We start from the raw sequence: 24,459 nt of genomic DNA on the forward strand, positions 1-24,459 counted from the left end.
ACAGCTGTTAGAACAGCCTTGCTCAGTAAGTATCCCTTGATGGCTTAATGTTAAAGTTGGATTTACAAAAGGCAGAGGAACCAGAGATCAAATCACCAACATCCACTGGATCATAGAAAAAGCAAGAGAGTTCCAGTAAATCATCTACTTCTGCTTTATTGACTACACCAAAGCCTTTGACTGTGTGGATCACAACAAACTCTGGAAAATTCTGAAAGAAATGGGAATACCAGACCACCTGACCTGCCTCTTGAGAAACCTGTATGCAGGTCAGGAAGCAACAGTTAGAACTGGACATGGAACATCAGGCTGGTTCCAAATCGGAAAGGAGTTCGTCAAGGCTGTACACTGTCACCCTACTTATTTACCTTATATGCAGAGCACATTATGAGAAATGCTGGTCTGTGTGAAGCAAAAGCTGGAATCAAGATTGCCGGGAGAAATATCAATAACCTCAGATATGCAGATAACACCATAATTATGGCAGAAAATGAAGAAGAACTAAAGAGCCTCTTGATAAAAGTGAAATAGGACAGTGAGAAAGTTGGCTTAAAACTCAACATTCAGAAAACTAAGATCGTGGCATCTGGTCCCATCATTTCATGGCAAACAGATGGGGAAACAATGGAAACAGTGATGGACTTTATTTTGGGGGGCTCCAAAATCACTGCAGATGGTGACTGCAGCCATGAAATTAAAAGATGCTTGCTCCTTGAAAGAAAAGTTATGACCAACCTAGACAGCATATTAAAAAACAGAGACATTACTTTGCCAACAAAGGTCTGTCTAGTCAAAGCTATGGTTTTTCCAGTAGTCATGTATGGATGTGATAGTTGGACTATAAAGAAAGCTGAGCGCCAAAGAATTGATGCTTTTGAACTGTGGTGTTGGAGAAAACTCTTGAGAGTCCCTTGGACTGCAGGCAGATCCAACCAGTCCATCCTAAAGGAGATCAGTCCTGATAATTCACTAGAAGGACTGATGCTGAAGCTGAAACTCCAATACTTTGGCCACCTAATGTGAAGAACTGACTCACTGGAAAAGACCCTGATGCTGGGAGAGATTGAAGGTGGGAGAAAGGGATGACAGAGGACGAGATGGTTGGATGGCATCACCAACTCAACAGACATGAGTGTGAGTAAATTCCGGGAGTTGGTGATGGACAGGGAGGCCTGGCATACTGCAGTCCATGGGGTCGCAACGAGTCGGACATGACTGAGCAACTGAACTGAACGGATGGCTTAATGGTAAATTGCAAGTCTTCAATTAGCCTCATTCAGCTTTATGCCGTGTGTGACAGACACTTGTAGGCTACCTCCAATAATTCCTACCGCCTGGTGTTTATGCCCTTGCCTCGAGTAAGGGTGGGACCTGTGACCAGCTTCTAGCCAATAGAATACAGCAAGGGTGATGGACATCATTCCCATGTTTATTATGATTCCTTCTTGCTGTGGTGACATACAGACTTTGTCCTTTGCTGGCCTTGATGAAGTGAACTACTATGTTGTGAAGTGCCTATGAAGAGGGCCATGTTGCAGGGAACTACAGCTGGGCACTAGGATGTGAAGGCCTCAATCCTACAACCAACTAAAGAACTAAATTCTGCCAACAGGAATGCAGGCTTGGAAAAAGACCCCAAGGCCTCAGGTGAGACTTGTCGTCCCAACCAACACATTGATTACAGCCTGAGAGAACAAGCAAAGGACCTAGCCAAGCCATGACAGGCTCGTGAACCATGGAAACTGTGAAATAATACACTAAGTTTGTGGTAATTTATTGTACAGCAATAGAAAACTAATACACCATGCACTATTTTATTAATTACTTGGGTAAAGATATTCATGACATATGTACAATAATAATGCTAAAATTAACAGGATGAACAAGAAATAAAAATTTAACTACATTATGGTTTAAGTAAAAGCCTAGACAGAAAGTTTTTTTGTAAATAAAAATCTTTAAAAAGAAAGTGAGAAAGAAACAGAGACATACTTGGAGTAAGAAGTAGGTTTTGGGCTCATTATGAGCTCATAGTAAGATGTAGCTGCGAAAAACTCAGTATTACCTGAGTCCATATTAATAAGGCATAATGGACAAAACAAAAGGAGAGACAGTCCTACTATACCATATGAACTGGTCAAAACGAATCAATAACTTTCCTGGGTGCCTCTATTTAAGGCATTAGAAACATAAATGTTCCTGTCCCCCAAGTATTTTCCACTCTATATGGGAAGCTAATATAAGCATTTTAAAAAGTTAAACCATAATAAAGAATTTAAACAGCAGCTTGAGATAATGATAGAAAAGATATTATAAGGTGGGTATTGGAATTCATCTGGTAATTAGTTAAAGGCAGTTAACAGAAGCAGAAGTTCAGAAGAGGGAGATGACAGATCATTATCAATATTATGATTATTGTTTTGCCAATATAATATAAAAAGTGAGTGTACTCACACTGAGATTCAATTTTACATTACTGAGCACAAGCACTCAAATTCTGAAATATGAAGGTTAAAAAATACATTCAATCTATGCTATTTCAGGGGCTTTTCAGTTACAGATAACACTACATTTTACAGATGAGTAAATACTGACAAAGGAGGGTTAAATAATTTGATTATAAACCAGTAAGTCAAATGCAAGGGGAAAAAGTGGAAGCAGTGACAGATTTTATTTTCTTGGGCTCCAAAATCACTGGTGATGGTGACTGCAGCTATGAAATTAAAAGACGTTTACTCCTTGGAAGAAAAGATATGACAAACCTAGACAGCGTATTCAAAAGCAGAGATATCACTTTGCCAACAAAGGTCCCTATAGTCAAAGCTATGGTTTGGCCAGTAGTCACGTATGGATGTGAGAGTTGGACCATAAAGAAGGCTGAGCCCTGAAGAATTGATGCTTTTGAACTGTGGCGCTGGAGATGACTCTTGAGAGTCCCTTGGACTGCAAGGAGATCAATCTTAAAGGACTGATCTTAAAGGAAGTCACTCTTAAAGGAAATCAACCCTGAATATTCATTGGAGGGACTGTTGCTGGAGCTGAAGCTCCAATATTTTGACCACCTGATGTGAAGAGTCGACTCATTGGAAAAGACCCTGATGCAGGTAAAGATAGAAGGCAAAAAGAGTTAGATAGCATCACTGACTCAATGGACATGAATTGGAGCAAACTCCAGAAGAGAGTGGAGGACAGGGCAGCCTGGTGTGCTACAGCTCCACAGGGTAGCAAAGAGTCAAGGCACAACTTGAATGACTGAACAACAAGTCAATTGTACTGAGAAGCAGATTTTCTCTTAATCTAGAAAGCTAATAAAAACTATCACCTTTTTCCGTTAACAATGGCTACTTTTGGTTCACAATGTTTTTGTTAAATAATGAAATCTTTTGTGAAATCTTGGGTTGTTCTTTACTCTGCTTCTCCCTCCAAAGTTGACCAGTAGCCAAGCTTTGTCATATCTTCTTTTGTGATGTCTCTCACATTTATCCTTCCTTTGGTGGTTTAGTCGCTAAGTTGTATCCAGTTCTTGCAACCCCATGGACTGTAGCCTGCCAGGTTCTTCTGTCCACGTGATTCTCCAGGCAAGAATACTGGAGTGGGTTGCCATTTCCTTCTCCAGTGGATCTTCCCGACCCAGGGATCAAACCCGGGTCTCCTACACTGCAGGCAGATTCTTTACCAACTGAGCTACAAGAGAAGCCCCATCCTCCTTCAATTCTCCCAAATTAACATCTTATATCCAGGCCCTCATACTGCAGCAATCTCCTAACTAATCCTCTGTAATTCCAGTATCTCCTTCCCACCTGCCCATCTTTCTAGGATGTCTGTTTCTTCTCCCAGTTTACCCCTCTTTTATGCCTAGTCCAAGCTGGGCACATTTCTAACAGCTTCTCTGATCATCAGCAATGACAAAAATCTTCCTGTCTGTTCTCTAAGCATAACTCCAGGTCTGGGTTCAGGCTCAACATAAAGCCACAGTACAGGCAGCTCCTCATGCTCTATGGTTTCTAGAACCAGAAACATCTCTCAAAAGTGGCACTCTCTATGATTCCAGTCTTTCTACGCCCATCTCAGCCTTAAAGTCCTTAGCCTTTCTTCTTTCTCACAATTGTTTCCATCCCTCCAGCCTCTGCCACCTGCCCAATTACACAGACATAAAATTATACATCCTAGAGTAAAACCTGTCTTGCTTCTTAATCCATTTTTAAGTCATCTACCATTCATCTCCTGGCTAAAATTCCAAATACTAAAGAACCAGGTTCAGCCAAGACTGTACAGTGACTCTTGTCTCCACATACACACAACTGGGTGAGGGAACTATTCATGATACCAAATCAAGAGGACATTCAACTGGGAGTAACTTACTTCTTGCAGCTCAGGCAAAAGCCTTCTTTTGCTGAGGAGTTCAGTTCAGTTCAGTCACTCAGTCGTGTCCGACTCTCCGCGACCCCATGAATCACAGCACACCAGGCTTCCCTGTCCATCACCAACTCCCGGAGTTCACTCAAACTCATGTCCACTGAGTCAGTGATGCCATCCAGCCATCTCATTCTCTGTCGTCCCCTTCTCCTCCCGCCCCCCAACCTTTCCCAGCATCAGAGTCTTTTCCAGTGAGTCAACTCGTCGCATGAGGTGGCCAAAGTATTGCAGTTTCAGCTTTAGCATTGCTGAGGAGAGAGTGGGCTAAAAATGAGCCTGAAGCATTTGAAGATTTAACTTAATCAAAACTTTATTATGCAAATACAGATAACTTAAATCTTCTCTGCCTCAAACATAAGACTATACTGGCAGTCCTCCTCCATCCTTAAGCAAAAAAGCTTAAGAAATTGTAGTGTAACATTCACTTACAATATTTAAACAAGTGGAACAAGAACAACAGATATTTATGCAGATACTTAATTGTTTGTGGCCTAGAATACAATTATTATGCAACTTAGGCATTAAAATATCCATGTATCAAAACTAATGACATAATTAAAATTGCTTCATCAAGAAAACAAAAAAATCATGATTTTCACCTAATTTTATCTCATTTTCTTAGTATTAAGCTTTAACAAAGCCACACCCACCCCACCTCATCCCTCAAGCCTCCTGGTATTCCCTGGTAGCTTTCAAAGGCCTTTGATTTGTCCAGACTCTGCCTCCTGTGCTTCAGACCTGACCTCTCACCTCAACCACTATTACATCTTTCATTTCTTTGTATAACACTGTCAAGAAAAGAATCTAGTGACTATTATTAAAAGGCAGTATAGCTTGTTGTAAACAAGTCAAGCAATATAGAAAAGTGTCAAGTGAAAATGACAGCTTGCAGCTAACCATTCCTAATCTAAACGAACTGATAACTATTTCGTGAGCATCACTTCCAGAAGATGTCTATGCATATGTTAAATTACTTAGGCTTACAAACTCAGATCTATCTAATCTATACCTCCCCACTTTGTTCTGCTGTACAGATGGGATCATACAATACCATTCTGCACCTTTCTTTTCCCACTTAAAATCTATCTTGGCCATCTTCACTCTTTTTAATGAAATACATTCTGTAGTGTGTATACACCATTATTAATGTAACCTGTCTCTCATGATGAACATCACAACTATCAATAGTGAATAAATGGCAATAATGAGGCACCTAACATCCAGGTAACAAGTGGCTTTCGTGCAGTTTCTTTTTAAGACTAGAGTCACTGGGACAAAAGGGACATATATTTTACATTTTGATAAGAACGTTCAAGCTGCCCTCCAAATGGGCTCAACAATTTATACTCCCACCAACACTGCAAAGAGGGTGGGCTTTAAAAAAGTCAATCACCTGGTCTGAAATTCCTGCAGTTCAAACATGGAACCAGATATCTGACACAAAAATAGCAGCGCACTGATGACTTTGTTATATGTTTAACAGTCAAGAAAACTAGATGCCATGGCTAGTGGCAGCCACACCCTGCTGTGATTAGCCTTGCCCCATCCAAATGCAAATTCAGAGGGTGCTACTCTTCACAATTTATCCAGCTCTTTAATAATGAATTCTTTAGGCTCAAAGATTTTATTGAGAGAATTCAGCATAGAAGAGCAGCATATACTGCTTCTGGCAACATAATTATCTCTAACACCAGGAGTGCTACATGATGGTGTGATATAAGGTGGTTTACATTCACCCATAATTAAAGGCATTGGTAATAGAGGCACACTTTGAATATGTAAGAAATGAGTACATTAATGTATTCATGGCTTGGAATGATCTGGTTGACATTTCACTAGTTTAAAATTTGTTTTCCTCCCCCCCACACCAATGGTAGCGAACATCTGTAAGCATCACTGCATAGAATCCAGTGAATCACATCTAATAGAATAACACTTGTTTAACATTCTACATTTCGCAAAGCACTTTAGCATATTTTACCTACTTTAATATTCATGGAAATCCTGGTACGAAGGCCAGGCAAGTACTACTCATTAAACAAAGCCTCGATGAACACACAGTATGTGGTAGGCACTAGCTGCTAGACAGTTGGCATGCAAAAGTGACAAAATTCAATGCCCATTTATGATAAAAACTCTCCAGAAACTAGGCATAAAAGGAACATACCTCAACATAATAAAAGCTATATATGACAAACCCACAGCAAACATTATGCTCAATGGCAAAAAACTGAAAGCATTTCCTCTAAAATCTGGAACAAAAAACAAGGGTATCACTCACTACTACTATTCAACATAGTTTTGGAAGTCCGAGCCACAGCAGATAAGAAAAAGAAATACAGATTGGAAAATAAAAAGTAAAATTCTCACTATTTGCAGATGACATGATCCTCTACGTAGACAACCCTAAGGATGCCACCAGAAAATTACTAGTGCTAATCAATGAATATAGTAAAGTAGTAGGATATAAAATTAACACACAGAAATCTCTTTCATTCCTATACACTAACAATGAAAAATCAGAAAGAGAAATTAAGGAAATAATCCCATTCACCACTGCAACAAAAAGAATAAAATACTTTCTGTATACAGAAAACTATAAACCACTGATGAAAGAAATCAAAGATGACACAAACAGATTGAGAAATATACCATGTTCTTGGATTGGAAGAATCAATAGAGTGAAAATGAGTATACTACCCAAAGCAATCTATAGATTCAACACAATCTGTATCAAACAACCAATGATATTTTTCACAAAACTAGAACAAATAATTTCACAATTTGTATGGAAACACAAAAGACCCCAAACAGCCAAAGCAATCTTGAGAAAGAAGAAGGGAACTGGAGGAATCAACGTGCCTGACTTCAGGCTATACGACAAAGCTACAGTCACCAAGACAGTATGGTACTGGCACAAAGACAGAAATATAGATCAATGGAACAAAATAGAAAGCCCAGAGATAAATCCACACACCTAAGGACATCTTATCTTTGACAAAGGAGGCAAGAATATACAATGGAGAAAAGACAATCTCTTTAATAAGTGGTCCTGGGAAAACTGGTCAACCACCTGTAAAAGGAAGAAACTAGAACACTTTCTAACACCATACACAAAAATAAACTCAAAATGGATTATAGACCTAAATGTAAGAACAGAAACTATAAAACTCTTAGAGGAAAACACAGGCAGAACACTCTTTGACAAAAATCACAGCAAGGTCCTCTATGACCCACCTCCCAGAGTAATGGAAATAAAAACAAAAATAAAGAAATGGGACCTAATTAAACTTAAAAGCTTTTGCATGATGAAGAAAACTATAAGCAAGGTGAAAAGGCAGCCTTCAGAATGGGAGAAAATAATAGCAAATGAAACAACTGACAAAGAATTAATCTCCAAAATATACAAGCAGTTCATACAGCCCAATACCAGAAAAACTAACAACACAATCAAAAAGTGGGCAAAAGAACTAAAAAGATATTTCTCCAAAGAAGACATACAGATGGCTAATAAACTCATGAAAATATGATCAACATCACTCATTATCAGAAAAATGCAAATCAAAACCACATGCTGGTCAGAATGGCCACCATTAAAAATCCTACAAAGAATAAATGCTGGAGATGGTGTGGAGAAAAGGGAACCCTCTTACACTATTGATAGGAATGAAAACTGGTACAGTCACTATGGAGAACAGTGTAGAGATTCCTTAAAAATCTGGGAATAGAACTGCCATACGATCCAGCAATTCCACTGCTGGGCATTCACGCCAAGGAAACCTGAATTGAAAGAGACACGAGTACCCCAATGTTCACTGCAGCACAGCAACCTAGATGTCCTTCGGCAGACAAATGGGTAAGGAGGTTGTGGTACATATACACAATGGAATATTACTCAGCCATAAAAAGGAACACATTTGAGTCAGTTCTAATGAGGTGGATGAAACTGGAGCCTATTATACAGAGTGAAGTAAGTCAGAAAGAGAAACACAAATACTATATATTAATGTATATATATATGGAATTTAGAAAGATGGTAACAATGACCCTATATGCAAGGCAGCAAAAGAGACACAGATGTAAAGAACAGACTTTTGGACTCAGTGGGAGAAGGAGAGGGTGGGATGATTTCAGAGAACAGCATTGAAACATGTATATTACCATATGTAAAATAGATGACCAGTGCAAGTTCTATGTACAAAGCAGGTCACTCAAGCCGGTACTCTGGGACAACCCAGAAGGATGGGGTGGGAGGGAGCTGGGAGGAAGTTCAGGATGGGGGGACACATATACACCCATGGCTGATTCATGTCGATGTATGGCAAAAATCATCACAATATTGTAAAGTAATTATCTTCCAATTAAAATTAATTTTTTAAAAAAGTGATAGAGACACTCCCCTCTCCTTCACTGATACCCTGCTCTGTCCATTGTATCTGCAAAGCCTCCACACTGCACTTAGGATACTTGGTTACGTGGCTTATGAAACCCTGCATGACCAGTGACCAGTCCTCCGCTCACCCTTCCAATTTTTTTTTCCTTTTTTCTTTTTTTAGGCTGCACTGCTTGTCATGTAGGATATTAGTTCTCCAACCAGGGATCAAACCTGTGCCCCCTGCAGTGGAAGTGCCAAATCCTAACCACTGGACCACCAGGGAAGTCCCCCTTCCTTCAAATTTCATCCCATGCCCCTTTGTACCTTCTTCACTATGGTACAGCCCCACTGGGCTGTGCTAGGGAAGAATCCAGGTTCTTTCCACCTTAGGGATTTCCACTTTGTTTCCTCTATCTGGGATGCCCTTCGCCCAACTCTTCCCTTGGATAATTCCTGCTTATCTTTCAGCCTCAGCCAAACTTGTCACTTTTTCCCAGATCTTTCCTCCCAATAAATTATGTCTCATTTATTATTCTTTTTCAGAGGATGTTATAGCACTCATGACACTTCATAATGAAACATCTATGCATTTATTTGTTTGCATTCCAACTCTCCCACATGACTGCAAGGCTTAGAAGGACAAGCATCATGACTTTTGTTGCCACTACTATATCCCCAGCACCCACCCAACACAATATCTGGTATACAGAAGACACAAAAACAAAAGTACTGAACAAAAATAGTCAATGCCTTCAAAGGATATACAATATAGTGGGGAAATACACAAAGAAGTGAATTTTACCAGAGGATAGGCAGGGTTTCAGGAAGGCCTACAGAAAAGAGATGACCTCTGAGCTGATGACTGAAAGATAAGTAGACATTTGCCAGGAATGTGACTTACCAAAATGCTCTAGGCCACAAGGGCGGACTGTATGTGGGTAATGGCAAGGACCATGTGATGCCATACAAACTTTTGGCTTTGATATCTGGGCAGATAGTGGATCAAGCAGTATAGCGAATGTAAGAAATTCTATTATTATTAATTACCAGGGTCCAGAACCCAAAGAAAAGAAGCCGTTGGCAGAATGTGGCATTTAGATAGTGTCCATTCCCTTCTTCATCTGCCTCTCATCACTCTCAAGCTAAATAGGAAAGATCATGATTTCAACCTGAGAATATTCAACCGGTGCTTAGTCATAGATGGCCACACATAGGTCAGGCCAGGCCAAGGGAGGGCAGTGGATTCTGTGATGCTCTTCATGGAAGTAGTAAGGGCAGAAATCCTAAATAAATACAATAAAATGCTACCTCACCCCTGAATGGTACTGGGTTGAAAAGCATGCCATTACTAGGGAGTTACCACATCCTATTAACTCCTCAACAGCTTCTTTGGTCTGACAACAGGTCTATAAATACCTGCATGTTAACAGAAGGTAGGAAGCTTTCCTGGTGGTTTGATGGTAAAGAATCTGCCTGCCAATGCAGGGGACAAGGGCTTGATCCCTGGTCTAGGAAGATTCCACATGCCACAAAGCAACTAACCCTGTGTGCCACAACTACTGAGCCTACATGCCTAGAGCCCTACTCTGCAACAAGAGAAGCCACTGCAATGAGAGGCCCATGCACGGCAAACAGAGAATAGCTCTTGCTCTCCCCAGCTAGAGAAAGCCTGTGTGCAGCAATGACCCAACACAGCCAAAAATAAAATAAATTAATTTTTAAAAAAACAGAAGATGGGAAGAAGAAAAATCTGACATTTGTGGCCACCCATAGTGAAACTTTCTAGGCCTCCCTCCCCCTGCCCCTCCACACACAGAACAGTGTTACATGAAACAGGAAGCTTTGATTCACAATTCTGGTTAAAACATAAGGAACCTATAGTTTATTTCAAAAATGCTAACAGAGGCACAGGAAGAAAAAAAAACACATCCTGGAAGCCTCCATGACAAAGCAATTCTTTGGGGAGGAAAAAAACCAAACTTTTCAAAACAGCAATAAAGCAGGGAAAACAACAGTAGGAAAAGACAAACATTTAGCAGAAAATTATAAAATAGACAAGCCTATGGAAGTGGTAGCAGTGTAATGCAGTAGGGCTAAACAGGCACATGGATTGGCACTGATTATCAAGCTGGGGGCCTAATCCTGGCTCTGTGCCCCATGTGACAGCTGTATGACCAGAATGAGTCTCCTTGGGCCTCAGTTTCTTCCTGTGCAAGATGAGATTCTGGAAAGAGATCATCTCAAAAGATTCTTTCCAGTTGAAAAACATCCCTGTAAGAGCATAGTGATTTTCTTCTTTCTGTCACAATTATAATACAATGAAAAAAGACATGACAGGCCAGGCATTTTGGTGAATCTCATTGTCACCTACAACTGTGTAAGGGAAACACTATTCTATGCAAAAGGATATGATAATAGAAAAGGACAACATGATTATTATTTTTTAATGGGTAGGGGATTTCCTTTTGGAAATGTAATGAAAATGTCCTCGAACTAGAGAGTACTCACAACATTGTGAATGTACCAAATGTCACTAAATTGTGTACTTTAAAATAGCTAAACTGGCAATTTTTATGGTATGTGTACTTTACCACAATTAAAAAAGAAACTTCCTAGGAGGAAAAAAAATGAGCATTTGTCTTTGGGATGCAATTTGTTTCTCTTAAAAACTATGGGAGTCCACACTGTTGGTGGGAATGTAAATTGGTACAGCCACTATGGAAAACAGTCTGGAGATGTCTTAAGAAACTAAAAATAGAATTACCATATGATCCAGCAATCCCACTCCTGGGCATATATATGAAAAATATGAAAACGAATTTGAAAAAATACATGCACCTCAATGTTCACTGCAGCACTATTTACAACAGCCAAGACATGGAAGCAACCTAAATGTCCATCGACTAATGAATAAAGAAGATATGGTACATATATACAATGGAGTGTTACTCAGCCATAAAAAACAATAAAGACATTTGCAGCAACATAGATGGATCTAGAGACTATAATATTAAATGAAATCAGTCAACCAAAGACAAATATTATACGATATCACTTACACATGGAATCTAAAGATATAATACAAATCAACTTATTTACAAAAGAGAAACAGACTCACTGACAGAGAAAACAAACTTATGGTTACCAAAGAAGGGGAGGCACAAACTAGGCGTATGGGATGAATAGATACACATTACTATAAATAAAATAGATAAACAATAAGGATTTACAATATAGCACAAGAAACTATATTCAGTATCTTATAATAACCTATTATGGAAAAGAATCTATACAACTGAAACTAATACAGTAAATCAACTATAGTTAAATAAAAAATAAAATATGGAGGAACACTTCCTTATAGATGAATTCCAGTTTTAAAAAAATGAGGGATGATAAAATTAGAAAAATTATTGCTTTTCAGAAATTCGAGTAAAGATTGCCAATTAATGCTAAAACTGTTGGAGGAATGATTTGGGAAACAGGATATTCATAAGGCCTTGAAGTACCATGCCACAGATATTTTTTAATTAATTATCTATAAAAAACAGAACCTTAGCAATGAAAAGATATGGCAGGCACCTCCTTAATAAGTGATTACTTTAGCATCACCAATAACAGGGCAAACTGACATTACATGTCTTTACCCAAAATGTAATGCAGTGGACATACACAACATCATCTATGTAAATTTCTTGCCAAAAGCATAGAACTTGAATCTAATCTCAGGAAAACAATCACACAAAGCCAAACTGAGGAATATTTTTTATATGACAACTGTCCTGGCTTCTTCAAAACTGTCAATGTATCACAATGAAACAAAGAAACAGGAACGAAAGGACAGATAATCAAATACTTGTCCCTTGATTGGATACCAAATGCCTCCTCAAAAATGCTATAAAAGATACTTTAGGATAATTGAAAAAATATATAATTATAGGCTATAAACTACATAAAATTATTGTAAAGGCGATAATTCCTTGAGTGTGAACACTATTATTGTTATGGAGGAGAAAGTCTTTCTTCCCATTCTCTTTAATTAAAATTTTATATTGAGATAAAAACATAATTTGTAGATTCACATGTAATTATAAATAGTACAGAGTGATGCAATATACTCTTTGAAGTATGAATATTATTAACCCCATTTTACAGAAGAGGGAGATGAAATAACTTGTCTATAGCTAGCAGCAACAGAGCCAGGATACAAACCCAGGGAGTCTGTCTCCAGGGACTACACTTGACCCCAGAGGACATAACTGAGCCTTTTGGAGCTTAGGGAACTCTGGTTACCAACTGGCAGAAATGGGTTCAGATGCAGGTGTATTGGATTCCAAGGCCCATGTTCCTTCCACACTGGATGTTTGGAAAGGAATAGCTGGCTCTTAGAGAAAAATTTTCTGAAAGTCTGTTTTTGGTTACCCCCTACTCAGTGTTTTTCATCACAATCCATACCCCATCCCATTCTGCCCCACTGAGGAGTTGTGGTAGGGCAATAATGCAGAGAGACGAAGAACTCACTTCCTGTACCTGCCACAGATGAGACACTGCACCAGAGAAAAAAGGAGGGGAGTGGAGGCTGTTTCTTTACTCCTGTGCTAACACCATCCCTTTCATTTAAGAGTCACACACGTACTAACGTTTTGGTCAACAGAACAGGACCAGATGGCTTTTCCGAGGTAATGGTGGTCCAATCATCAAGCAACACAGCCATCGAGATTTCACACTGAAGCTCTGTGATCAATTCACTGACCGCTTTGTGATGCTCCCCTTGGCGCCCAAGTGTTAGCTAAATCACCAGAATGTTTACAAATACACTGTGATGTGCTAAAAAAAAAAACTGCAAGGTTGAAATTTACTTCCCTTGGATCTGAAGCCAACAGAACAGTTTCTCACTGCATCTGTTTTATTTTCACACTTACCCGGACATATTTTGCCACTTCACCTTATTATGTAACTTCCACACTAGATTAAGTGTAATTTCCCCATTTTTGCACACTTTTCCTGTCCCCAATCTCACTCTCAAAAGAGTTTTTTTGGAGTCAATAGGCGAGACAGCCAAGAATACTTAACTAAGAATTAATATTAAAAAAACCTGCTCTAACAAAACCCTCAGGGATTTAGTATGTTTTGTTTTGTTTTTTATTTGGAGGTAGAGGGCACAGAAAGGCTGAAACAGCTGTCTAGAAGCCCACACAATTCACTTCTTTCCTTGTTGGAGGCACTATTATTTTATACCTCATTTCCAGATAACTTGTTTTCTGATTTAAAAGAAATACATATTTATTATATAAAATTTGGAAAATACAGGTACAAAAGGGAAAAAATATAAATGCACCCTACTACATTTCCATTCATTCTGTATTTATCATCACATTCATAGGTATACAGATGTAAACACATAGAGATATACATAAACTCCCAGTAATATTGAAAAGACAGAAATAGAATAATCCCATACTCTTCCATTATACCATGAAGATTTTCTTCGGCATTGGTCTTGATTTTTAATAGCCAGATATTTTACTCTGTGGACCTGTCGTAATTTACTAACATTCCCCTATGTTAGTTTGTCACCATTTATAAATACCTTGGTATATAAAGTTGTGTACATATATCTGATAGTTCCTTCAGAAATTATACTTGTAAAAATTAACAAGGAATCTATGTTATATACAGAAAATTTAAAAGATACAAATAAGCAAAAAGAAAGTCAACCGCAATTATTTTAAAAAAATACTTTGGTGTCTATTCCCTTAGATTTGTCTTTGTATGAAATATACATGGACATGACCCATATATTAATATGGGATCATACTATTAATAATAAAAAGAAACAGATAATAGTTACCATGTATTGAGTACTTACCATATGCCAGGCACTGTGATTTTCTTTTTTTCTCGCTTTTTACTGGACTTTTTTTTTAAATTGTAGTATAGTTGTTTTACAATGTTGTGCTAGTTTCTACTGTACAGCAAAGGGTATCAGTTATATATATATGCATATTCCCTCTTTTTTGTATTTCCTTCCCATTTAGGTCACCACAGAGTGGTGTAGTTCCCTGTGCTATACAGTAGTTTCTCATTAGTTACCCATTTTACACATAGTATCAATAGTTTCTATATGTCAATCCTAATCTCCCAATCCATTCACCCCCGCCTTCCACCCTTGGTATCTGGAAGTTTGTTCTCTATGTCTGTGTCTCTATTTCTGCTTTACAAATACATGTATGTGTTAATATGATATTTGTTTTTCCCTTTCTGACTCACTTTACTCTCATCATTTTCTGATGTAATCCTTGCAACCACCCAACACATTAGCTCAGCAGTTTCCAAATTCCTCTGCACACTGCAGTCACCTGGTGGGCCTCAATCCCTGAGCACTGGATCTCATTCCTAGAGATTCATATTTCACCGGTCTGGGTGAGGCTTGGGCTTGGGTGGGCTTTAAAGATCCCCAGGTGATCCTAATGGACGCACAGGTTGGGAACTATTAGGTTCACTTCTGTTCTATCCCTCTTTTAACTAATGTGGAAGTTGAGGATGGGCTTCCCTGGTGGCTCAGACGTTAAAGAATCCGCCTGAAATGTGGGAGACCTGGGTTCAATCTCTGGGTTGGGAAGATCCCCTGGAGAAGCGAACAGCTATCCGCTCCAGCATTCTGGCCTGGAGAATTCCATGGACTATTTAGTCCATGGGGTCACAAAGAGTTGGACACAAGGTAAGTAACTTCCCAAAACCACGCAGCTCATAAAGCTGGGATTTCCACCTAGCTCTAAGCCCAGAGCCCACACTTTTAACTGCTGATAATTTGGGATGTGCTTCCCACCCTACCATTTAACACCACATTGTGAACATATTTCTATCTTAATAAGTATAATTAATCCACATTATCATTTTAATAACTATAGTATTCCATTGTATCAATGCATCAGAATGCAAGTGTTATCAATTTTCCCTACTATAGAAAATGCTACAATTAATATCCTTATTGATACATCTTTCTGCACATCCTTCATTATTTCCTTACGATGAATTCCAAGAAAAGGAATTGTTGGGTGAAAAGATAAACATGTTTTTTAAAGCTTTTGACAAATATAGCCAAATTGACATTCCCACCAGAAGTGTACGCAAATGCCTACTTGCTTGTGTCCTTGCCAAAGATGCATTTTGTCATTTCTTTTTAATGACTGCAAATTATATTGGAGAAAATGGTATGCCATTTTAATTCCCCCTTTCTTTGACTACTCCTGAGACAGAACATTTTTTCATGTTTATTGGCCATCTGGATTTCTGCTTATGTATTTTCCTATTCCCATTCTTTGCACATTTTTCTAGTAAAATACTTGTATTTTTCTTATTAAGCTATGAGTCTATATATTAAGGATAATGAGTCTTTTTGCAATTGTTTTCAAGTTCTGTCATGGTTTTGTGTAGAAATTTTAAATTTTCATATAGTTGATTATTTAAACTTTTTCTTCATTAGTCTACCTTTCATATTATGCATACAAATATCTTCCCTACCCCAAAATTATGTGAGTATTCTCCTATATTTTTTGAGTTCCTTTATCATTTTTTTAAACCCTTAATTCTTTAATGCAGCAGTTCCCAAACAGGACTACACATCAGAATTGCTTACAGCACTTCTTTAAATGCTCATGTCTTAAGACTGAATCACAATTTGAGGGGATGAGAACTGAGCAGGAATATTTTTAGAAGGCACTTCCAATGCACCCCCTTCTTTTATTAAGAAACACTATTTTAATCCTTCCAAATTTACATTGGTGTCATTTTTCCAAGTTATTCCAGCATGTTTGCAAAATAAAGCATTTCATAAACTTGAAATGCTACTTTTATCCTCGTTGGTAAGTTCTGTGACAGCGGAGCCCATTCCTGTATGTACTGACCACTGCCATCTCCAGGGCTCCACATAGTGCCTGGTACACAAATGGTGCTGGATGTTAATTGAATAAATAAATGGCACCTGACAACACAAGTCTCCACCCTTATCCCACCCCAATTTGGGTAGTATTCTCTTCAATATTTTCTTGACCATTAGACCAATGAAACTGATGTTATTAATGATGACCCTGAGTTATCAAAAATATTAAATTATGCTCAGTAAACTCTGTTTAAAATGGCCAGGTAATGTCTTAGAGGACTCCATCAAACAAAGTCAAAATAATAATGTTGGCCATGTTTAAGAGGTATGGGAATTCTGATCCAATTCTCCATGGAGGAACTAGACAGCATTGACCTGAGAGACTAACGACACTCGGCTTCCTCTAGCTCTAAAGAGTTCCTCTAGCAGATGCAGAAACTGACTCAGAGCTTCCTTGAGCTAAGGACAGAACCACACATTCCCTGCTCCAAGAGTCAATAAAAAATAATTGGAATAGTGAATCAGGAGACCTGAGTTTTAGTTCTGTCACTACTGCTAACCTATTTGTCCACGGGCATGTCACTAAACCTCTAGAGGCTGGGCTAGACATTTTCTAAGGATCTCTTCAGATCTAAACCTCTACATAGAGACCCAAACAAAAGAGGGAGGGGATATATGTGTACATATGGCTGATTCATGTTGTTGTACAGCATAACACATATCCTCCAATTAAAAAATAAATTAAAAAAAAAGACCCAAATAGACTACTATGGGAAAGGCATTCCAAGGACAACCCGAAATTCCCTCCACAGAATGGAGTCCCAGGTCCATTCCAGAATATAGCAAATAATAATGACAGTAGTAGAAGCAGTAGCAGTAATACTAATAGGAGTACTAGTAACAGTAACAGCTATTGCTGAATTGTGTGTGCGCATGCTCAGTCGCTCAGTCGTGTCTGACTCTTTGCAACCCCTGACTGCAGCCCACCAGGCTCCTCTGTCCATTGGGATTCTCCAGGCAAGAATACTGGAGTGGGTTTTGCCATTTCCTCCTTCAAGGGATCTTCCCAACCCAGGGGTTGAACCCTTGTCACCTGTAGCTCCTGTACTGCCAAGTGGATTCTTTTGGGGTTTTTTTATTTATAAGTTTTTATTGAGATATAACATACTGATTCAGTATTTGCATGTATATTTAAACAATCACCACGAGTCTAGTTTACCTTTATCACCATACACAGTTACAGATTTTCTTACTGTGATGGAAACATTTTATTTTCAGAGCAAATATGTTTTTATTACTATTCAATGCAAAATAATGCTTCAATAGCAATTATTTTTTACCTCTTTTGATTCTTTTTTGTTCCAGTCATTTTATTTTTTTTCACTTTTTTTTAGTTTATTTATTTTAATTGGAGGCTAATTACTTTTAAGATCTATTATCTTGGCAACTTTCAAACATACACTAGAGTATTATTAACTAGAAGCACCATGCTATACATTACATTCCTATGACTTACTTATTCTATAACTGGAAGTTGGTACCTTTTGACTTCCTTTACACATTGAGCCCAACCCCACCCCACATCCTTGGCAATCACCAATCCATTGTCTGAATCTGTGAGCTGCTTTTTTTTTTCTTTAGATTTCACGTATAAATGAGATCATATGGTATTTATCTTCCTCGGCAGGCAGAGTCTTTACCACTGAGCCACCTGGGAAGCCCATTGCTAACTTTTACCGAGCACTTATTGTATGATAGACAATATTCTAAATGGCTTACTACTAATAATAGTGGCACAGACTTTCATGGCGCTTACTATGTTCCAAGTGTTTTATTTAATATTAACTTAATTAATCGTCAAAACAACCTTACAAGGTTGAGTTCTGTTGTTATCCCCATTTTACAAAAGAGAAAAATAAGACACAGAGAGATTAAGGGACTTGCCCAAGGTCTCACAGCTACAGAACCAATGCAGTTGAACCTAGACCCACACTTATAACTACTCTACCATACTGCCACCCAAACTATCATTGTACTATGCTCGTCACTTCAAAGGTTGCACAAAGGAAGGCATGAGCTGCAGTTACTTCTGTGGAATACTCCCCCTCTTCATTAATGCTAGAAAAGCTGTTTGCCTCCAATGTGATTTTAAGCAGATCAAATTTCAAGGCCTGAGGTAGCAAAATATATTACTTATTAAGAAATTATGACATTTTTATTAAGAACTGTTATCCATTAAAATGTTTTTATTATAAATCATTAACTTACTAATGACATTTCCATTAAACAGAAAGAAAACACACGCTTTTTATGCATCATTAGGAACAAAACTTTAGCTCCCCACCTGCACAAACTCTAGGGCTTCTCATGTGGCACTAGTGGTAAAGAACCCACCTGCCAATGCAAGAGACGCAGGTTTGATCCCTGGGTAGGGAAGATCCCCTGGAGAAGAAATGGCAACCCACTCCATTTTTCTTACCTAGAGAATCCCAATGGACAGAGGAGCCTGGCGGGTTACAGTCCATAGGGGCACAAAGAGTCAGACACGACTAAAGTGATTTAGCACACACTCAGAAACACAACTTTAGCTCCCCACCTGCACAAACTCTAATTCCATACTTTCAGCACTGTCTTTTAAACACTGACCTGACAGCTCACAGCATCTCAAACAAAACAGGCCAAACCAAACGCAGTACACTAACTTCCCACCACCCCCACACCCCTGTCACGACCTTTCATGGTCCCCAGCTCAATGAATGGCACCACTGGCCCCAGGCACCCAAAACTGGGTGTCAACCCAGGCTCGGTTCCTCCCACATCCAGTTACAGAATGTTCGCAGAATTCATCTCATTCTCTCTATCCTTGCTGCCCCTCATTCTGCTCAGACCCTCACCATCTCTTCCCTAAGCCACTATACCAGAAACGTCCCAACTGGTTCTTGGTTTCCATTCTCTCCAGCTCCAACCCTACCTTAATAACGTTGCCAAAGTAATCTTTCTAGAACAAAACCTGATTATGTTACTTCCCTGTTTAGAATCTCTGTCTTCGGGATAAAGTGTAAAATCCTTCCTAGGACATACAAGGTTCTTTATCATCTGGCCTCTGACTACCTTTCCCGCTTCATCCAAGGTCGTGGCCCACACATCCCACATGAGGCCAACAGAGCAACTTGGAAGTTCCCAAACAGTGCTTCTCTGTCGGCCCAGAATGCAATTCTCTCATTTGCCCATCTGGCAAACTCCCACTCATTTTTCATTTTTTTAGGCCAGCTCAAAACCCACAGTTCATCATGCTTTTCTCGGAGCGTCCATCACATTTTGTATCTCTATTATAACACTTATTCAACCTGACACAACTATTTGCTTATATAGTTTGTCTCCTTGATAAGACAAGAAACCCTCTAGGGTTCTGTATCTTACTCATTTCTATATTCTACTTGTTGAATTAAAGAATGTCTCAGAATTTAAACAAGAATATCCAAACTCCTCCTGATAAATGCCCACTGGGTGAGTCAAACCAGGCATATAGGCCGAATCTCATTTCAACAAGTATGTCACTTTGAAGTGACAACCCTAGCATATCAAAAATACTGGTTACAGTCACAACCAACAGGAGACAGTTTTAAAAGAAACATCAGACCACCAACAAACCTACCTGTTGAATATCTATAGACATTTGAGCTCCCTTCATTCTACTCCATCTAAGTGGTTCTTAACCTTTTTTGGATCACAGACCAATTTACGTAGTGTTTGTCTACCATTTCTTAAACCCATACTCCCTTATGATAAACATAAAAATCCCATGCACCCCTGGAGATTCTGATACTATTCAAAACCCACCAAAAATGAAAATAAAGTTACTTATGTGATAAGAAATCACAGGTTCACAAGAAATGTGCTCTATCAGGCAAGATAGCGTTAAGCTTTGCTCTCAAGTCATTCCATTGTATTAGAACAGGCATTAATATTAACGTATAACATTGAGTATCCGTTAAAGTCTTTATTGGGAAAAAAAAAGCCAGAGAGGTGCTGACATCTGTCTCCCCCATCTTTGAGAACTTTATGATGGAAATTTGCCAGAAACAAATAAACTGAAATCTGAAAAAAATATCCTCCGTCTCCTGACCTATAACCCCCATGAGCACATGTTCATATGAAGGGAGTTCTTTGAAAATGCTCCTGGCGCTACATTTTCCTGCTACTCCTACTCTCCGCACACACCCCTTCACTCATACTTTAAAATAATCAGAGCTAGCTAGCAGCAACTCCTTTTGAACTAAAAAGCTTTGTCCTGGCGAAGACAAACGGTTAAATTAAAGAAACAGCTGCCTGGCTGCCTGCCTCTGGCTTGGGGGTTTGGGTTGTGGTAGAGGATAGAGAAGGAGGAAAAACCAGTTGGAGGAGTAAGTACTAACTTCTTACCCTGCCACGTGGCCATCTTGATCCTATTCTCTCCCACGCTGAGGTCAGCAAGCTCAGAGTTTCCCAGACCCCCCAGTTTTGTAGGGAGACTCAACTGGGATGTGGCGAGAACAGCAGCTGGATTGTCTTGTTTTCTGCAGAATGCTCAAGCTGGAACCTGAAAATGTCAACAAGAAAACAAATACCTAAATGAAAAACATTCAAATCCTTGAAAATTATCTCCTGTCCCTCTCTGGACCTCTCTTTCCATGATAATCAGAGACAGTCAAGTGTCATATTTCCACCTAAGCAGCAAGGTATCACTGAAAAAAGAATGGGGATATCTAGAATCAGTTAATATTGCCCTTGAGTGTTGTCCAATTCTGCATGAATCACTGGATCTTCAGTACGTAGGTTTCAGAATCTCAAAGGATGGGTGGTTGGATGAGATTACCATTAAGTGTCTCTTGACCTCTAAGTTCCACACTTTGGGGAATGAAGAACAGCATAATATCCAATGCCCTCCCCAACCCCCAAAACGCCCAACTCTACATTAAAAAGTTCCATAGAAAGGAGCAAATTTTGTGACTAAAGTTTTAAAATGGATCTTGTATAAGAGCCATGCCCTCAAGGTCGTGGTGCTTCCTCTCCACTTCATTATATTTTCTCACATTTTGCCAATGTCCTGTAGGAGCTTAGATTGCTTTTATTATCAGGAAGGAAAAGAAAAATGTAAAAACAGAACACTAAGTAAAACCAAATTAATTCAGATAATTTCTATTTTTAAAATGTCAAATTCAGTCTTTGGACAGTACTGCTTGAAAGGATATGAAAGGCACTAGGAATGGGAGAAAAAAATGAAAGGTATGACTACTTTGTTTGATTTAGAAGATGACTACATTAAACACTTTGTTTGTCCATTTAAACAAGTTTTTAAGTATTAAAGTGTGATCTTCCTCATGTAGTATACAAGCCGATCTGCTTTTTCTAAGAAAAAGTCCTCACCTTTTTGACCCAGGGAACTTCAAAGTAGATTGCTATTTCCAGAGCTTTCATACAAGCAACACTTCCATCCTCTAAGTGAAAGTGCTGACAGCAGACACACTAAAGACTAATACGAACTTGACAGCAATCATTTTGGCCTTTTTTAAATGATGTTTTCTGCTGTTGTTTCAGATTTGAGTTTTACTTAACAGATAGTTAGCCAAGGTTTTTAACGGAAAAGCTCAAATATATACATAAGAGGAAAGAGTAACATAACAAACGCCCAGGTACCTATCAACTAGATAAAAAAAATATCAAGTGACCAATCTCATTTTGTCTATTATTATTCATGCATGGTTATATGCTTAGTAGCTCAATCGTGTCTGACACTTTGCGACCCCATTGTAGTCTGCCAGGCTCCTCTGTCCATGGGATTCTCCAGGCAAGACTACTGCAGTGGGTAGCCATTTCCTTCTCCAGGGGATCTTTCCGACCCAAGGATTGAACCCAGGACTCCTGCATTGCAGGCAGATTCCTTACCGTCTGAGCCACCAGGGAAGCCCTCTTATTCACGGAAATGACTTTTTTTTAAGGACGAAAGTGTGAATGTGCACACTAACCCCAAGAAGCCAATAGAGAAAAGGCAATGCTTTGGCTAAGGAAAGGCTTGGGAAGTCCAAGAAAACTAGGAACTCACAAAGTCCCAGGATGGAATCACCAGGAAAACTGCTTCGATGACTTATCTGGAACCTAGAGCAGTTTGTTTTGGTTTGCCCTTTTTTCTCCTCTTATTTAGCGTGCAGTACTGATACGCGCCTCATGGGACCAGGAGAATTTCACATCTCCGAAGTAAAACCTGGGCAGCTGCTAATAAATCTATGAAGTGTACATAAAGCAGATTCTTACTGACTTTTTATACTTCACACTTCTGGATTTCCCTCACTTATTCAGGGTAGCTTACACTGACGTTATCACATAGGCACACGTACAACTTCACCTGGCACTCCTGGAACGTGATTTGCTCTGAAATATTAATAAGGTACACGCACATCAACGTGAAGGAAAAGTTCTTCCCTTGAGGAGAAGGCGCTCGAGCGCAAGCCTGTAAAGTCAGGAGAGAACCAGCTCTCCGCGTTAAGTGGGAAAAGGAAAACGCAGCAACTACTTTTCCGAGAGCCTGGACTCCTCTTCGTTACGACCCACACAAACCTGCCAGCCCAGAACAGGATGGATAAGAACGGGGCCTCGACGGGGGTTTACCAGCCAAAGCCACCCTGCCCCAATCGTGGAAAGGGGGCGCCTGCAGCTAACCTCCCTCCCCCATTCAAAAGCTGGGCGGGCTTGGCGCGGCTTCGCGAGGAAACTTCGCTGGGACAGCGCAGGGACCCTGGCTCGGAGAATAGGGCTGGGCTCCCTGGAAGATGCCGCCCTGCACTGGCTAGAACTGGCCGTTCTAACTCCTCCGAGTGCCAGGCGGCGGCGGCCAGGCACAGGGAAGCCCCATCTCCGGGGGGCCGAGGCAGCGGGGGAGCGCCTCCCCTGTGTCTCCGCGCCCAGGGGGTACTCTGGGGGTGGGCCGGGGACCAGCGGCCCGCCTAAGACCTGCTGCGGTAGAGACAGCCCATTTGTCTTTACCTGTTGCCGAGATCCGGAGCGACGGAGCCTATGTCCGTCGGCGGCGGCCCGAGCGCTCAGTCGGCTCTGGCGTCCGGGACACTAAGTTGAGCTAGCGCCCCACGTAGCCGGCAGAGCTTCATTCACAGCCCAGCCAGGAGGAGGGGGAGCGGAGCGGGCCCGCGGCTCATGTGACAGGCGCCTTGCAAAAAGCTGCCAAGCACGGCCGCCGTCTGCGCGTGCGCGCCCCGGCCAGCACTCTCCCCACACCTCGACCGAGGTGGGGAGGAGGTGATCCCCGCCCGGGAGTCTGCAGGGCGGGGAGAGCCGCGGCGAAGGCGGTGCAGGGAGGAGTTTCCGTGCGCGCAGCCGCAGTAGGCCGGCCTTGCTCGCTGCCATATTTAATAAGGACTGGGCGGGTCCTAGTCCAGTGCTGGGCGTGTCAGTTGCTTTTGAAAAATAAATGTTGCTTTATGTTTCACTGTTTCGAGCCTACGGTATGGTTTTGTGGTTTTGTCCTTGGAAGTAAACTGTTTATCCTGAGCTTCTGGCCCACAAAATATCTGAGCTAATGTAATAAGTATATTTCTTTGTGTGTGCTGTGCTCAGTTGCGTCCAACTCTGCGACCTCATGGACTGTAGCCTGCCAGGCTCCTCTGTCCGTGGGATTTCCCAGGCAAGAATACTGGAGCGAATTGCCATGCCCTCCTCCAGGGAATCTTCCCGACCCAGGAAGCGAACCCCTGTCTCCTGTGTCTCTTGCAGGGCAGGCGGGTTCTTTACTGCT

At 40.2% G+C, this 24,459-nt stretch overlaps 1 protein-coding gene across 2 annotated transcripts in view; it reads right to left on the reverse strand.

Moving 5' to 3' along the window:
* Positions 1-23,923, reverse strand: part of CLCN5 (Cl-/H+ antiporter 5) — a 208,693-nt gene extending 184,770 nt beyond the window's left edge. For both annotated transcript variants that reach the window (XR_016036974.1, XM_055393735.2), the window contains exons 1-2: positions 23,694-23,923; positions 21,096-21,252 (exon numbers count right to left, since the gene is read on the reverse strand). Coding sequence is in view for 1 of the 2 variants with exons in the window: in XM_055393735.2 (XP_055249710.1) it covers positions 21,096-21,111 (16 nt within the window). In the remaining variant the exon portion in view is untranslated. The remainder of the gene's footprint in view (positions 1-21,095; positions 21,253-23,693) is intronic.
* Between the last annotated feature and the right edge of the window lie 536 nt (positions 23,924-24,459).

This window comes from Moschus berezovskii, chromosome X (genome assembly GCF_049115385.1).
Source record: "Moschus berezovskii isolate FMDL1 chromosome X, NW_MosBer_1.0, whole genome shotgun sequence".
In the NCBI taxonomy this organism is placed as follows: Eukaryota; Metazoa; Chordata; class Mammalia; order Artiodactyla; family Moschidae; genus Moschus; species Moschus berezovskii.